Source organism: Microcaecilia unicolor, chromosome 4 (genome assembly GCF_901765095.1).
Source record: "Microcaecilia unicolor chromosome 4, aMicUni1.1, whole genome shotgun sequence".
In the NCBI taxonomy this organism is placed as follows: domain Eukaryota; kingdom Metazoa; phylum Chordata; class Amphibia; order Gymnophiona; family Siphonopidae; genus Microcaecilia; species Microcaecilia unicolor.
In genome coordinates this window covers 169,208,847-169,226,316 of record NC_044034.1, presented here as the reverse complement: position 1 = coordinate 169,226,316, position 17,470 = coordinate 169,208,847, and the positions used below count along the sequence as shown (strand labels likewise).

At 40.4% G+C, this 17,470-nt stretch overlaps 1 protein-coding gene across 1 annotated transcript; it reads right to left on the bottom strand.

Moving 5' to 3' along the window:
* Window positions 1-204: 204 nt before the first annotated feature.
* LOC115467978 (phosphatidylglycerophosphatase and protein-tyrosine phosphatase 1-like) lies at window positions 205-17,091 on the bottom strand. The gene is made up of 4 exons (XM_030199489.1): window positions 16,858-17,091; window positions 3,834-3,914; window positions 882-1,073; window positions 205-573 (listed from the first exon to the last, which is right to left on the bottom strand). Exons 1-4 carry the CDS (start codon window positions 17,017-17,019, stop codon window positions 442-444), a joined length of 567 nt encoding a protein of 188 aa, XP_030055349.1. The 5' UTR covers window positions 17,020-17,091; the 3' UTR covers window positions 205-441.
* Between the last annotated feature and the right edge of the window lie 379 nt (window positions 17,092-17,470).

The window sequence follows — 17,470 nt, the reverse complement described above, 5'->3', positions numbered from 1 at the left end:
GGACCCTCTAAATAGAGACTTTGGAATTTTACATTTCTGCCCTTTCACCTTTATCTCTTTTCTGGTTCTTTTAAAGATTATGTAGTGACAGTACAATAAGGGAGGCTTTCATCAATTCAACCAATCCTATGAACTTTGGAGATATTGCACTTGACATTCAGAAACCTGTTTTCTTTTCAACAAATGAAACTGATGACATCATAGTACTCAAACTTTCCCAGAGAAACTGTACCTTACAAAGGATTTATTTACACTGGCAGGCATATTGCTGTTTGCAAACAAAGGAGTTTGGTTCATTACCCACAGTCCTTTAGGTCCTATTAACCTAGGGTTTGAAAGCAGCAGCTTCAGGTAGACATGCCTGCCTGTGAGATTTACTTTAGTGCGTGCAGCAGGTATTGAAGGCTTCTTTGCTGGATCCTGAGTCTTCTCATGTCTAATTCAGCCTCTCCACTGCTTAGATTCAGTACAGTAAAACTTCTCCAGGGCTTGCAGTTGACCTTGTCTTACCAGGATATGAGGGCGAATGTTGGCTAAGAATCTGATGGCCTCCTGGGGGCTCCACTTGTTTACCTGAAAATTAATAATTTTCTTTGGTGAGAGGTACCCACAAACAGAAAGATAAAGAGAGTAGAGCAGAGGGGAAAGAAGGGGTCCCAGTGTGTAGGTCCAAAAAGCTCAGAACAGGATGGGCTGTGAAATAGCTGCATGAAAAACAGTGGTGAGTAAGAGAGATATCCGTTGCTAATTTGCACAACAGCAGGGAGAAACAACAGTACAGTAAACTACTGAAGCTGCACAGCCAGCTAGCAGGAAGGAGCAATGGATTTGAAAGCTCCACCAGCTCAGGAAAATGAACAGATGGAGAGATGAACTCTTACCACTATCAAATATGCTGCTGCCATGGTGGGACTACGAGAACGTCCAGCCTTGCAGTGAATATAAACACTGTTCCCATGTTGCCGGTGTTTTAATGCAAACTTCACACCTTTCTCTAAATTCTCAAGTGTGGGAACTCCTGTCAGGTCTACAGTGCTGAGACGCAGCTGCTCAACACCCAGTGCTTGCCACTCCTGCAACATGAGACAGAGAGAAGGGGTAGAAACTGAGACCACCTAGTACCCTCAATACAACATGAAACAGAGTGCACCAAGTACTTCCCTTGGAATGAAACTGACACACAAGGTGAGGGAACCCAAGTATCTAAGCTCCAGATTCTATATATGGTGCTCAGATAGGGGCATATTTCCAAGGTATGTGCACAACTTAATTGGCTAATGAGCTATTAAACCATCAATAATTGGATGCTAAAACCAATGATTGATGTTAATTAGCACCAATTAGAATCTGCATGCGCATCTGGGCACCTAAATCCCCTAGTATGCAACCCAAAAGGGAATGTAGCCATGGAAGAGGCATGGACAGGACCATTCCAAAAAATTGCGCATAGTGTTATAGAATAATGTGTCTCCCCGCCCAACTTGAGTGCTGAGATATACATCAGGGTTCAGCAGGTTTAGGTCTGGTACCCAGAGTTGGGTGTGGGAATTGACATGAAGCACTATTCTATACAGGGCACAATCTTTTCCAGCAGCATTTATAGAATTTTCCCCCTAAGTGCCTTCCCATCTCTGTTTCATGGGACAAAAAGGGTCAGGGGATAATAGTGTACCAGAAGTCTTTCCACACTTGCAGAAAGAAACAAAAAGATAGAGAGGGACTAGATAGATCCTTGAATCTTGCAGTATAGGAATGAAAGAGAGAAACTTTGAAAGGGACAAACAGGAAAAAGAGGAGGATTTAGGTAGCAATGCAGTTAAATAAGATTCCCCCCCCCCCCCCCCCCCCCCCTTTAAATCCTGTTTCTCATAAAAAGCTGTTATATCTCAGTTTCTGACTTCATGGGCTGCTTAGAGAAAGCATTCATGCAACCAAACTGCAGCAGTGAGTGCTGAATCTTCTCCTGAGTAATAAACTTGTTAGTGAGACTAAAAGCAAAGCAACATTTACAACCCTGGAATCCGGAGGAATGTCGTATCACACATAAATAAAATATAAGAAATCCTAATTGCTTAAACTTCAGCATTACGACTTATTTGTTTAAATATATATATACTAGCTGTTGACTTTTGGAATGGGGGGGTTCCGAATCACCGCCACCGCCGCCCCTCCACCGGCCCGAGTAGCACTGTAAACTTACATCAGCACGCAGCAGCAGGCACATCAGCAAAGCTGCCGTCGGGGCGGGCTTCCTTCTCTGCCTGTGTCCCGCCCTCGTGTGACGTAATGTCGGCGAGGGCGGGACAAAGGCAGAGAAGGAAGCCCGATGGCAGCTTTGCTGATGTGCCTGCTGCTGCGTGCTGATGTAAGTTTACAGTGCTGCTCGGGCCGGGTGGAGGGGCGGCGGCAACTCCGGGGGGGAGGGGGAGCGGTTCCCACGTCTGAAGCATGCCAGTAGAGACTTCCCTCTCTGTCCCGCCCCCGTGTTGAAGCAGGGGCGGGGCAGAGAGGGAAGTCTCTACTGCGCATTTGCGAGTGAGTACGGTCACTCCCCGTTTATATGTTTGATACTAGTAAATAAGGCCTGTTTCTGACACAAATGAAACGAGCGCTAGCAAGGTTTTCCTCGGAGTGTGTATGTTTGAGAGAGTGTGTGAGAGTGACTGTGTATGAGAGAGAGTGAGTCTGGGAGTGAGTGTGTCTGTGAGAGAGAGAGTGTGTGTGTTTGAATGAGAGTGTGTGCGAGTGCGTATGTGAGACACAGTGACTGTGAGAGAGTGTGTTTCACACACACTGTGTGTGACAGAGTGTGTGCGAGACAGTGTGAGAGAGTATGTGTGCGATACACAGACTCTCTGTGAGACCGAGTGTGAGAGTGACTGTGTGACACATAGAGAGTGAATGTGATACAGTGAGAGACATTGAGGCTCATTTTCAAAGCACTTAGCCTCCCAAAGTTCCATAGAAACCTATGGAACTTAGCCTCCCAAAGTGCTTTGAAAATATGCCTCTGTGTGAGATTGAGAGAAAGACACTGACTGTGTGTGTGTGACAGAGATACTTCCCCCCTCCCTCTGTGGTCTGAGGACCCCCTCCCCCCTCTGGTCTCAGAATCCCCTCCCCCCCTCTGAGGACCCCCTCCCCTGTTGTCTCAGGACCCCCTGCCTCTCCCCCCCTCTGTGTAGTTGGCAGCACCGTGCGAGTGTGTGTGTGTGACAGAGAGAGAGTGAGACTGGGTGCGAGTGTGTCTGTGTGAGAGTGTGTGATTGTCCTCTCTCCCCTGCCCCCCCTCCAGCCACCCAGCGATTCTCGTCTCCCCTGCCCCCTCCAGCCACCCAGCTATTCTCCTGTCTCCCCTGCCCCACCTCCAGCCACCCAGCGATTCTCCTGTCTCCCGTGCCCCCTCCTCCAGCCATGCAGCAATTCTCCTCTCCCCTGCCCCCCCTCCAACCACCCAGTGATTGTCCTGTGTCCCCTGCCCCCCCCCCCTCCAGCCACCCTGTGATTCTCCTGTCCCCAGATTAGCTCTGTGGAAGCGGCGGCAGCGTTATTGAAAGCCCTGGCCGTCCACGGAGTCAGCTTCAGAACGCTGGAGGTGAGTTCGTTCCCGCAGTTCTGCCTTCTGATTACCCGCGAGGGCTGGGCAGAGAGAGATGTGACAGACTTACGAATGTTACAAACCCTTCACTGAAGCCACGGAGTCAGCTTCAGAACGTTGGAGGTGCTTTTTATTATAGTAGATATTTTTATAGTTCAGTCTTATTTTACCAAGATGTTTCTGTGTAGCCCCTGCTGCAGTGAACTAGGACCTCTTGGAGCCTTGGCTCTCTCACCTCAGCAGTGTTACACCACAACCAGGTCTCATACTCCTCGTTCATGGTGATCACCCCTCGCACATTCTCTTCTTCTACTAACTGTAAGAGACAAAACGTAGAGGTGAAGAATCTTGAAGGCAACCAGGTCAAGTGTCTCTTGCTCCTCGAAGAAAATGCAAGTACTACAGCAAGTGTTAGCAGTAAATTTGAAAGTCTGAAATAATACTTTATATTAAATTGTTGGGCTTTGAGGGAGGAAGTGCTATTGGTATTGTTAGGTCTTTCAGCAACATTTGATTTAGTACAACATGAGTTACTTAAGGTAGGACTAGGTTAGGCTGTTTTTAAAATGGATCTCTTAATTTCTACAGGATAGAAATTTTAGAGTGCAAGAAGATCGTTCCTTTTGGAAAGATAGTGAGGTTGGGGAGCCCCAGAAATCAACCCTCTTGCCACTATTGCTCTATATTTTTTTGCAACCACTGGGTGAGGTTATATGTACAGCGAGCTTTAGAGGGAAGGTTGTATATATGCTGATGAGATGCAGTTGATTATTCTTTTGAAAAGGGATGTCTCTTTCTTAAGAAGAATCTGTCATGATTTGAAAGAGATATTGATATAGTCTAAATCAAATGGGTTGGTTGGATAAATGAATGTGGAGTTTGAAATTGGATGGGAAGATATATGGTCAACAAAAAAAATCATAGTGTGAGATTTAGGGGTATTGATTTCAGTTCTTAAATGCAGGAGTTGGTAAGGACTGCATAAAGAAAGTGTCAATGGGCTACAGGACTAAAGAGGAGTGGCCTAGTGGTTAGGGTGGTGGACTTTGGTCCTGAGGAACTGAGTTCGATTCCCACTTCAGGCACAGGCAGCTCCTTGTGACTCTGGGCAAGTCACTTAACCCTCCATTGCCCCATGTAAGCCGCATTGAGCCTGCCATGAGTACAAATGTAACAAAAAATAAATAAATAAAGCTTTATTAGAGCTTGCAAGCTCTGACAACTGTAGTTGTGTCAGTTATTCTATCTACATTGGATTACTATAATTAATGCCTTGATATTGGGTCTCCCTAAGCTGCTGCTTGATTAGACATATCCAGCTGGCACAAAATGAGGCGGCAGCAAGATTGCTTATAGGGAAATCTCATAGGTTTCCCCTTTGTTAACCTACTGGGTCAGACCAAGTATTCTTCTAGTCCAATATCCTGGGTCAAATAATGGGCAGTCCAGGTCACAAGTACCTGGTAGAGTTCCAAAATGTGGCAAGATACTATGCTACTTAACCTCAGGAATAAGCAGTGCCTTTCCTCCTAATAACAGTTTATAGATTTTTCCTTCAGGAATTTATCCAACCCTTTTTTAAGCCCAGCTGCATTAACTGCTTTTACCACTTACTCTGGCAGTGAGTTCCAGTATGTTGAGTGAAAAATATTTTTCCCCATGTTATTTTAAAATGTGCTACTATGTAACTTTATGGAGTGTATCCTAGTCTTTTAGTACATTTTGAAAGAGTAAACAATTGATTTTTTTTACATTACCTGTCACTTGTATTCTGCCTACATCAAGTCTTAGTTTGAGGCAGATTACATAGTGCAAAGAGAACCAGCAATAACATCTAGGATATATATACCGTAAACATTATTTAGAAAGTATATGATTATTAAATAAAATAGCCTTAACAGCCCAAGGAAAAATCATGGAACCTGCATATACAGGCAGAGTATTCCAAAATTTGGTTGCCTGGTTTGAAAAGAGGGTAAAAAGGATTCCCTTAAATTTGAGACCCTTACATGATGGAAATGCTAACTTTACAGAGTTACAAGTACCATATCTGAAATACAAAACTGTAATCATCAATGAGAACATATAAGATGGTGCAACCCCATGGATAATCTTAAGTACTAAACAACACAATTTAAAAGAAATCCTACCAACCAATAGAGCTTAACATAGGTGTCCTTTTATTAAGGTGCTTTAATGCTGTGTTTCCTAAGTCCAGTTCTGGAGTACACCTTGCCAGTCAGATTTTCAGGATATCCACAATAAATATGCATGAAGAGATTTGCATATAATGGAAGCAGCGTATGCAAATCAAGTTCATGCATATTCATTGGCACCAATTAGAATTTACGCGCACAACTCACTAAGCGTATTTTGTAATGAAGTGCGCTGAACTTCTTAAATTGAGAATAGGGTGTCAGAAGCACATGACTCCACTTTTATGGCCCAAAATATACAGCCAAATACAATTTAAAGTGGGCATGTATGTCATTGATCCAAAGACTTTTGCTATCAAACATTTTTTATTTTTTATATTGCATATTCATCAAAATTTACTTTTTATCAAAAATTCTATATCTTTCAGACAAAATCCAACTACTTAAAGAACTTCATCTTCTTTAGTTCTTCACTTCTATAATTTTTTAGTTATCAGCCTTAGGTCTTCCATCAGACAACACATATTGTGACAAAGGAGCCTTCTCATGTCAACACGAATCCATGTTTCGCTAAAAGCTGTATCAAGGACCATCTCTTAAGAAGAAAGATAAAGCATTACCTCTTTATGATAGACACAATCTTTTTCAATTCTTTTTGACTGGAAACTTTACATCCAATATACCGCTATCAAACAGGCAGCATCTTCTTTTCACTGCAAAGTTTAAAAATGGCTGCAATGTTTTTTTCTTTTATAGTTAAATCCCATCATCTGTTTTGAATGGAGCACCAATCACGTCACAGGAGCTTACTGTTCCCACCAATATCATCACAGCAATGTCTTCTACTCAGTTTCATGATTCAACCCCCCCAGGGTTCACAGTGTTCAAGGTAAAGATCCAAAATTGCTCTCTATAATACAGTAGTTTTTCAATATTTCCTCTCTCCCACCCCTCTAATATATGATTTATAATTCGCCAATGCAGATCAGAGATCTGATGACCACATTTGATCCAATGTTGTACTAAAGGTGCTTCTATTTTCTCAGTCAGAATCTGTGATTTATATTCATTTAGACGTATCTTCACTGCTCGTTTACTTCTACCTACATAAATTTTGTCACAAGGACACTGGATGGTATACACCACCATCGAAGATGAACAATCTGTTATTCCCCGTGATTTAATAATTTGTTTAGTCTGGGGATCCATCCACGATGATCCAGCTAACAATTGTGAACACCACTGACAATGTCCACAGGGCAACTGTTGAGAAATATCCATTCTCTCTGCACCATTTTCTTCTTTTTCGAAGATAACAGTTCACCTATATTCCTAGTTCTGGAAAAGGCAATCATAGGTTTATTCTCAAAAACGTCTTCCATCTGCAAAATATACCAATGTGTCAAATTGATTGTACTATATATTTAGAGAAAGATGAAAAAGGCAAAACACATATCAAATTTTCTTCATTTTCCTCATCTCGTTTTTGGTTAGATAATAGAAGATCTCGATGCTCAAAACAAGCGTTATGTACACCATCCAGTGTCACTGTAACAAAATTTATGTAGGTAGAAGCATTGAAGATATGTCTAAATTAACATAAATCACAGATTCTGACAGAGAAAACAGAAGCACCTTTAATACAACATTGGATCAAATGTGGCCATCAGATCTCTGATCTGTGTTGGCGAATTATAGATCATATATCAGTGGAGTGGGAGGGAGGAAATATTGAAAAACTACTGAATTATAGAGAGCAATTTTGGATCTTTACCTTGCACACTGTGAACCCTGGGGGGTTGAATCGTGAAATTGAGTGGATTACGTTGCTGTGATGTTATTGGTGGGAACAGTAAGCTTCTGTGATGTGATTGGTGCTCCATTCAAAACAGCTGATGGGATTTAACTATAAAAGAAAAAAAATGCCACGGCCATTTTTAAACTTTGCGGTGAAAAGAAGATGCTGCCTGTTTGATAGCGGTATATTAGATGTAACATTTTCAGTCAAAAAGAATTGAAAAAGATTGTGTCTATCATAAAGATTTAACACTTTATCTTTCTTCTTAGGAGACAGTTCTTGATACAGCTTTTAGCGAAACATGGAGGAAGGCCGACAGTCGCTCAAAAGTGCATGGTTTGGGATGAGGTATCATTCAAAGATATCACCAAAACAGGGAAGATAGGGTATCCTGATAGTGAGGTTGCAAAAGAGACCGTAGCAGATCAGGTGTCCTGAAATAAAAATAAAAAGCAGAGAAAAGACTGCAAATTAATACTGTCAAGTACTGAGCATGATGTAAATAGGAACAACAAACATAGTTTGTAATGTCTATATGCGAATGCCATGAGCCTAGAAATAAAGATGGGAGAGTTAGAATATGAAAAATTAGATATAATAGGCATCTCTGAGACCTGGTGGAAGGAGGATAACCAGTGGGGCACTGTCATACTGGGGTACAAATTATATCGTAGTGATAATGTGATTTGCTTACTTTATTTATTTTTTGTCTATTAGATTGTAAGCTCTTTGAGCAGGGACTGTCTTTCTTCTATGTTTGTGCAGCGCTGCGTATGCCTTGTAGCGCTATAGAAATGCTAAATAGTAGTAGTAGTAGTGGATCAAATTGGTGGAAAGGTAGCATTGTATATTAACAAGAGCCTTGAATCAAATAGATTGAAAATTCTACAGGAAACAAAACACTTCTTGGAATCACTATGGATTCAAATTCCATGTATAAAGGGGAAAAGGATAGTGATAGGAGTGTACTACTGTCCGCCTGGCCAGGATGAACAGACGGATTTAGAAATTTTAAAGGAAATTAGGGATGCAAACATACTGGGCAACACAATGGGTGATTTCAATTACCCCGATATTGACTGGGTAAATGTAACATCAGGGCATACTAGGGAGGTAAAATTCCTTGATGAAATCAAGGACTGCTTTATGGAGCAGCTGGTACAGGAGCTGACTAGAGAAGGAAAAAGTCTAGACCTAGTCCTTAGTGGAGCGCATGATCTGGTGCGGGAGGTAATGGTGTTGGGGCCGCTTGATAATAGTGATCATAATATGATCGAATTTGATATTAGCTTTGAAGTAAGTATACATAGGAAATCAAATACCGTATTTTTCGGACTATAAGACGCACCGGACCATAAGACGCACCTAGGTTTTAGAGGAGGGAAATAGGAAAAAAAAAATTTTCCTCTTTCCCTCCTCTAAAACCTAGGTGCTCCGGTGCGTCTTGTCCGGGTTTTGGACCTCCGTTTCGTACTTACATGATTCCATGTTCCCTGGTGGTCTAGTGACGTCGGGGCAGGAAAGAGCCCCCTCTTTCCTGCCCATCGCGCTGCTCTCCGTGCTTCTCAATGCTTTCTGATGGTCTCGGCGAGATTCAAAATGGCCGCCGAGATTCTCGGCGAGATTCTCGGCGGCCATTTTGAATCTCGCCGAGACCATCAGAAAGCATTGAGAAGCACGGAGAGCAGCGCGATGGGCAGGAAAGAGGGGGCTCTTTCCTGCCCCGACGTCACTAGACCACCAGGGAACATGGAATCATGTAAGTACGAAACGGAGGTCCAAAAACGCTACCTTCGGACTATAAGACGCACCCCCCATTTTCCTCCCAAATTTTGGGGGAAAAAAGTGCGTCTTATAGTCCGAAAAATACGGTACGTTAGCGTTTAACTTTAAAAAAGGAGACCATGATAAATTAAGAAGAACTGAGAGGAGCGGCTGCGAGGGTCAAAAATTTACATCTGGCGTGGATGCTGTTCAAAAACATCATCCTGGAAGCCCAGGCCAAACATATTCCACGTATTAAAAAAGGAAGACGGAAGACCGAACGACAGCCGGAATGTTCAAAAAGTGAGGTGAAGGAAGCTATCAGAGCTAAAAGAAAATCCTTCAGAAAATGAAAGAAGGAACTGACTGAAAATAATAAGAAACAGCATAAGGAATGTCAAGTCAAATGCAAAACACTGATAAGGAAGACTAAGAGGGACTTTGAAAAAAAGATTGCACTGGAGGCAAAAACACATAGTAAAAACTTTTTTAGGTATATTAAAAGCAGGAAGCCGGCAAAAGAATCGGTTGGATCGCTAGATGACTGAGGAGTAAAAGAGGTGATCAGGGAAGACAAAGCCGTAGTGGAGAGATTAAATGAATTCTTTGCTTCAGTCTTCACCGAGGAAGTTTTGGATGAGATACCAGTGCCAGAAATGGTATTCGAAGCTGACAAGTCGGAGAAACTGAATGAATTCTCTATAAACCTGGAGGATGTAATGGGGCAGTTCTACAAACTGAAGAGTAGCAAATCTCCTGGACCGGATGGTATTCATCCCAGAGTACTGCTAGAACTGAAAAATGAACTTGTGGAGCTATTGTTAGTAATATGTAATTTATCCTTAAAATCGAGCATGGTACCGGAAGATTGGAGGGTGGTCAATGTAATGCCAATTTTTAAAAAAGGTTCCAGAGGAGATCCGGGAAATTATAGACTGGTGAGTCTGACGTCGGTGCCGGGCAAAACGGTAGAGACTATTATAAAGAACAAAATTACAAAAAATATTCAAAAGCATGGATTAATGAGACAAAGAGGCATATTTTCAAAGCACTTTGGGAGGCTAAGTTCCATAGGTTTCTATGGAACTTTGGGAGGCTAAGTGCTTTGAAAATATGCCTCAAAGTCAACATGGATTTAATGAAGGGAAATCTTGCCTCACCAATCTACTATATTTCTTTGAAGGGGTGAACAAACATGTGGATAAAGGTGAGTCGGTTTATATTGTGTTTCTGGATTTTCAGAAGGCGTTTGACAAAAGTACCTCATGAAAGCCTCCAGAGGAAATTGGAGAGTCATGGAATAGGAGGTAGTGTTCTATTGTGGATTAAAAACTGGTTAAAAGATAGAAAAAGGAGAGTAGGGTTAAATAGTCAGTATTCTCAATGGAGAAGGGTAGTTAGTGGGGTTCCCCAGGGGTCTGTGCTGGGACCTCTGCTTTTTAACATATTTATAAACGACCTAGAGATGGGAGTAACTAGTGAGGTCAATAAATTTGCTGATGACACAAAGTTATTCAAAGTTGTTAAATCGCGGGAGGATTGTGAAAAATTACAAGAGGACCTTACAAGACTGGGAGACTGGGCGTCTAAATGGCAGATGACATTTAATGTGAGCAAGTGCAAAGTGATGCATGTGAGAAAGAGGAACCCAAATTATAGCTATGTCATGCAAGGTTCCACGTTAGGCGTCACAGACCAAGAAAGTGATCTAGGTGTCGTCGTTGATGATATGTTGAAACCTTCTGCTCAGTGTGCTGCTGCGGCTAAGAAAGCAAATAGAATGTTAGGTATTATTAGGAAAGGAATGGAAAACAAAAATTAGGATGTTATAATGCGACCGCACCTCGAATACTGTGTTCAATTCTTGTCACCGCATTTCAAAAAAGATATAGTGGAATTAAAAAAGGTGCAGAGAAGGGTGACAAAAATGATAAAGGGGATGAGACGACTTCCTTATGAGGAAAGGCTAAAGTGGCTAGGGCTCTTCTGCTTGGAGAAAAGGCAACTGAGGGGAGATATGATAGAGGTCTATAAAATAATGAGTAGACTTGAACGGGTAGATGTGAAGCGTCTGTTTATGTTTTCCAAAAATACTAGGACTAGGGGGGCATGCGATGAAGCTACCAAGTAGTAAATTTAAAACGAATTGGAGAAATGTTTTCTTCACTCAATGTGTAATTAAACTGTGGAGTCCACTATTTCTGGGATAAGCAGTATTTTTTTTATTTTTGTTACATTTGTACCCCGTGCTTTCCCACTCATGGCAGGCTCAATGTGGCTTACATATTGTATACAGGTACTTATTTGTACCTGGGGCAATGGAGGGTTAAGTGACTTGCCCAGAGTCACAAGGAGCTGCCTGTGCCTGAAGTGGGAATCGAACTCAGTTCCTCAGTTCTACAGGACCAGAGTCCACCACCCTAACCACTAGGCCACTCCTCCTTTTTTGGGATCTTGCCAGGTACTTGTGACCTGGATTGGCCACTGTTGGAAACAGGATGCTGGGCTTGATGAACCTTTGGTCTGTTCCAGTATGGCAATACTTATGTACTTATGGATTCGTGTTGGCATGAGAAGTCTCCTTTGCCACAATGTGTGTTGTCGTATGGAAGACCTAAGGCTGATAACTAAAGAAGATGAAGTTCTTTAAGTAGTTGGATTTTGTCTGAAAGATATTGAATTTTTAATAAAAAGTAACATTTTGATGAATACGCTATATAAAAAAATAAAAAAATATTTGATAGCAAAAGTCTTTAGATCAATGATGAATACATGCCCACTTTAAATTGTGTTTGGCTTAATAATTTGGGCCATAAAAGTGGAGTCATGCGCTTCTGACTGATCCTATACTGCTATTGAAAAGATTATTTTGCTTTCTATGAATATTTAACTTTATAGGAGCTGGGCAGTTGGTTTGGATTTATATATATTGCCTCCTCCATTGATGAATGTTTTTTGGGGTACTACTGATATTGATTACGTTTAAGCAGAGCATCAGAAAAGACAGAATATATATGTGGATTATCCACCATTAGATTAGAAAGGGATAAAAACTTACTCAATGTTGATTGTAATTGTAAACAATAATAAAATTCTGTATTGGGAATAGAAAATTTAGATTGTATACATAGAAAGGATAATACATGTTGTCCACCAGTTAAATCACCTATGCAATGAACACCAAATGATATCCAAGAGCTCAAAAAATAGGTAAGTTAGCAATTTTGATTTTAGAATTATTCCAGATAGGCATATACTTAGACTAAAATATAGAGTTCTTTTGAGTAGAATCTAACTTTTTAACAGCAAGAATCAGGTCATTAAGTATATTGGTATCCTCTAGTATATTACCAGAAGGAGTAATACTCATTCTAATTTTCAAGGGTAATGGAAAGGAAAGTTGTGGTTCAATTGTAAGCCAAAGGGAGGAATTGTCATCAGGAGTGTCCACCATCCACCAAGTGGCTCCTCTTAATAAGACTTGATTGTATGTTTCAAAATCCGGAAACTTGACACCCCCTTTACATTTGTCCACTTTTAATTTGTGAAGTGCTATACAGGGGGGGGGGGGGGGGTCTTATGTTACCAAAGGAAAACAGTAAGCACTTTCTCAATTTCACGAAAAAAGGATTTAGGGAATTGCACTGGAAACATATTTGTTAAATAGAAGACTAGGGGTGAGATCATCATTTTAATAGTAGCCAACGTACCTCACCAGGTGAGAAACAGAGGGGACCATTTATGAGGTAAATATTAATCCCAAATAGTTTATCCCATTAGAACACCAACAAATAGGCATAGAGGGGAAATTGTCTTCAACACAATAGGCATTAAGAGGACAGAATTCCGTTTTAGTCCAGTTTATTGTATTCCCTGAAAGAGAGCTAAAATGTTCAAGTAATTGAAAAACTTGAGGGACTGAGACATCTGGTACTGAAATATACAACAGAACGTCATCAGCATATGCAAAGAGTTTAATTAAAGAGGTTGCAACTTTCACACCATGAATTGTTTCAGATGAACGGATGGGCATCAGTAACAGTTCAAGGGCAATAATAAAGAGAATAGGGGACAGAGGACAGCCTTGTCTTGTACCTCGTGAGAGTGAAAATTGATTAGAAAGAGAGCCATTAATGGATAGTTTGGCATTGGAGTAAAGTATTTTGACCATGCTTATAAAAGTATCACCTAGATCAAACCATTGCAATACAGAGAATAAGAATTTCTATTCAATATAGTCGAAAGCTTTTTCAGCGTCTAAAGATATAACACAAGCAGGCATTGATAATGCGCGTGCAACAAAAATAACATGAGAAAATATTCTCATATTATCAGAAGCCAGACTATTTTTAACAAAACCAGTTTGGGAAGGGTGAATAAGTTTACAGATTACCTTGGTTAGCCTTTCAGACAAAATTTTAGCATATACGTTACAATCATAACTTAGGAGTGATATGGGCCTGTAATTTTTAGCTAACAAAAGATCTCTACCAGGTTTTTCTAGAATAATAATATTAGCCTCAGCAAAAGAACCTTTACTCTCTTTCACAGCCAGAAAATGATTATACAGGTAAGCAATTTTGGAAACAGATATGTAGAAAAATATTTATAATATTCAATAGAAAAGCCATCACTACCAGGAGTTTTACCAGATTTTAAAGATTTAATAGCGGCACTAATTTCTGTCAACATAATAGGACTATTGAGAGCAGATTTTTTATTTTTAGAAAGCACAGGTTTATGCAAGTTATTAAGGAAGTCAGTTATTTGATTGTCAAAAGGATTTTTGTGAGATTTATAAATGCCTTTATGAAAATCAACAAAATATTGGAGAATATTTTGTTTGTTTGTTTGTTTGTTAGTTAGGAGAGTGTTCGGATCCTTTTGAATAGCTGCTATAGGATTAGTTTTTCTTTTCTCTTTTAAATAATGTGCTAACATTTTACCTGCTTTGTTTGAACCATGATAATAGTTTCCTTGTTGAGAGAAAAGGATAACGCCAGCAGATTGACTCAGTTTCTGACTGAAGCAGAATTTGAGCTTTTGTAGTTTCATAAAAAGCGAATGAGTTGAATGTTGCACATACTCAGATTCTAAACATTTAATTTCCTTTTCCAATTCTACCATTTCAGCTTTATTAGATCTAGCAATATAAAACAGTTATATTTAATAATTTCACCTCTCAGATATGCTTTATATGCATCCCAGATATAAACATAATCTACATCATCAGACATATTACTAGAAAAATAATAATTAGACCATTTTATAATATTTTCACAGAATGTTGTGTCTTGTAGTAATATGGAGTTAAATCTCCAACTGCGTTGTGAAATATAGAGTAGATTTAAAGAAAGCGTGATATAGGCATGACCTGATATATGAATTGGTTCAATAGTAGTATTTTGTAGGACAGAGACCAATGATTTAGAAATAAACAGATAGTCTATTCTAGACTATGAATCATGAGGTATAGAGTGAAACGTATAATCCAAATCCATAGGATGTAATCTCCAAGTGTCAACTAGATTCCAGGTGGACAGAAGGTGATGAGGAGAATCCGTGGCCTTAAGAAGCCTATATTTCACTGTGGATTTCCAATCCAAAATAGGATCCAGAGGAAGATTCATATCAACACCACAATTTATATGGTCCACATTAAGAAGTGCAAGTTGTGAAGAGATATTAGTTAAAAAAGAAGGGTTGTCTACATTTGGAGCATACACTACTACTACTTATCATTTCAATAGCACTACTAGACGTACGCAGTGCTGTACATTTGAACATGAAGAGACAGTCCCTGAGTGACAGAGCTTACAATCTAATTAGGACAGACAAACAGGACAAACGAGATAAGGGAATGTTAAAGTGAGGATGATAAAATAAGGGTTCTGAACAAGTGAATAAGGGTTAGGAGTTAAAAGCAGCATAAAAAGGTGGGCTTTTAGCTTAGATTTGAAGACAGCCAGAGATGGACTTTCACAAATGCAATTTTGCAGTTCGCCATTTGGAGAACAACTAGTATCCATCTGCCTTCAGTTGCACAGAGATGAGAAAAAAAACAGGATACTGAAAGGATTTTGCAAAGAGTATGGCAACTCCATTCTTCTTACCGACTGCCTAAGAAAAATAACAGTCTTGTACCCAGTCTTGTTAAAGTTTTTTAGCCTCATTCACAGAAAGATGAGTTTCCTGTACAAACTACTGCAGGATGAAGGCTTTTAAAATATAGTAGTAAATTGAGTATGACACTCTCTTGACATTTAACGACAAAACATTAACTGAATTCAACATGAGAAATGAGTTGATATATATAAGTGATCAAAGAGATCATATGGTAGAATATATACAAAGGATATTAGATTTCCCAGCAACATGTGCAACACATAAGCAATAAAGATATACATTCTTAGCAGCCTAATATTTGCCATAACAAATAAAACAATAACAAAAAATAGAAACATCAGATTATAAAAGAAACCTGCCCCTCAGATGAGGTAGAAAAACGGGGTCGTGAGCAAAAGTGGAGGAAGAAGTGAAGCTACACGTATCTCTATATATGCTATTTATACTCAGATCCAAATATAAATTCTTTGGCACATTCAAGTTCTAGACATCCCTTGCGATTGATGATCATCCAAAAATTTTTCCAGCAAACTCGGATCTGTAAATGATTTTGTCAAGTTGCAGTAAGTTACTTTCATGATAGCCGGGGGAAATAGGCCATACTTCGCATTTAAAGACTTAAGTCATGGATGAAGCGCCAAATTCATTTACATTTATCTACAGTGTTTTTAGTAAATTCTCTGGTAATTGCAATCTTGTTACCATTCCATAGGACTGGGTGTTTGGATTTTGCAGCAGTTACAATTTCCAACACTTGAGGAAAGCGAAGCAGTTTGCACACAATAGGCCTTGGAAACTTGGAGCCAGGGAGTATCCAATGATATATGCATACTTGATCTTGAGCTATCAACTCCAGAAGGAAGTACTGTTTGGTACTATGGCAAGCGTTAGCAGTAAATCTGAGAGATTGAGATTAGCTTCACATACCCTGGTTTAGAAGTAAGGTTCATTACTCTCATAGAATATGCAAAATCAATCCATTTGGAGACCTTAGTCCCCCACTCTGGGATCTGACAAGAAAAAGACGTTATAGAGAAGAAAAGGTTTGTTTGTTTTCAGATTTAGGACCTAAGGCCACATACTGTATAAATAAGAAGCAGCTTCAGGGGCAGGGTGCTAATAATATAATAATATTAACTTTCCAGATGCGGTCAATGATTAAAGCACCAGAATGTGGGGTAGTGAAGAAGGCCCAACAATTTAAAAAGTATTCTAGGGCCTCTCCAGATATAGGAATAACGTGTAGATCACAGGTCTTCTTAAAATGTGAAATATTGGTCTAAACAGAGGTAGAACGTCCGTTCAGAAGGGAAGAGGATACAGGAATTAATTGCTCTTCTAACAGGGGGGGGTACAAAGTGTCATGATGATGACCCTGGTACCTCACGCACTCTGCGCACGCGTACGTCGTTTACCTGTTGACTCATGCCCCGGAAGGGCAGTGCTCCCACTAATATTGTTTCATCGATCCTGTGAAACCACTTCCGACTAGACACCTTCTCCAGCACCACGTTGTATAACAGACTAGGGTAAAAAGCGAGACGAGCTGCGGCCGCCGCGGCCACAGATAAAACCATTCTACTACTAGAATTCAATCTGGTAGTAGACTGCAGAGAGCCAGCGCCATCTTCGCTGTAGACACTGTCGCTTTCGTCGATTCCGCGCAGTACACCGGAAGTTATCCCTCCCCCCATCTATAGTAAAGAGGGAAAAAAATGCCTGTGTGATGGTGAAGAGACAGCTTACGTCGGCTAACGCAGTTTAGTGCTAGCAATTGGGACAGCGAGGACGTCAACAAGCACATATATATATTTTTTTTAATATTCAAAGGCCGAGTACATTGAATCGGCACTTCAACCGTAGAACATCCCAAGGTTGGGTCGGATTATAATCCCTTCGTGTGCTAGAGTTAGGAAGGAGAATTGCTGGGGTAGAAAAGAGAAAGATCTGCACCTGTTGCGACAGATCGCACACATAGTAGGGCAGAGAGGTGATTAACGTGCCCACTGAATGTCCGCCTTTCTCCCT

Coding starts and splice junctions, on each gene's coding strand:
- LOC115467978 (XM_030199489.1), bottom strand. CDS start 17,019: ATGGTTTTATCTGTGGCCGCGGCGGCCGCAGCTCGTCTCGCTTTTTAC. Junction 1,074..3,833: donor TGTGGTGTAACACTGCTGAG/GTGAGAGAGCCA, acceptor CTCATGTTGCAG/GAGTGGCAAGCACTGGGTGT. Junction 574..881: donor CAGCAGCATATTTGATAGTG/GTAAGAGTTCAT, acceptor ATTAATTTTCAG/GTAAACAAGTGGAGCCCCCA.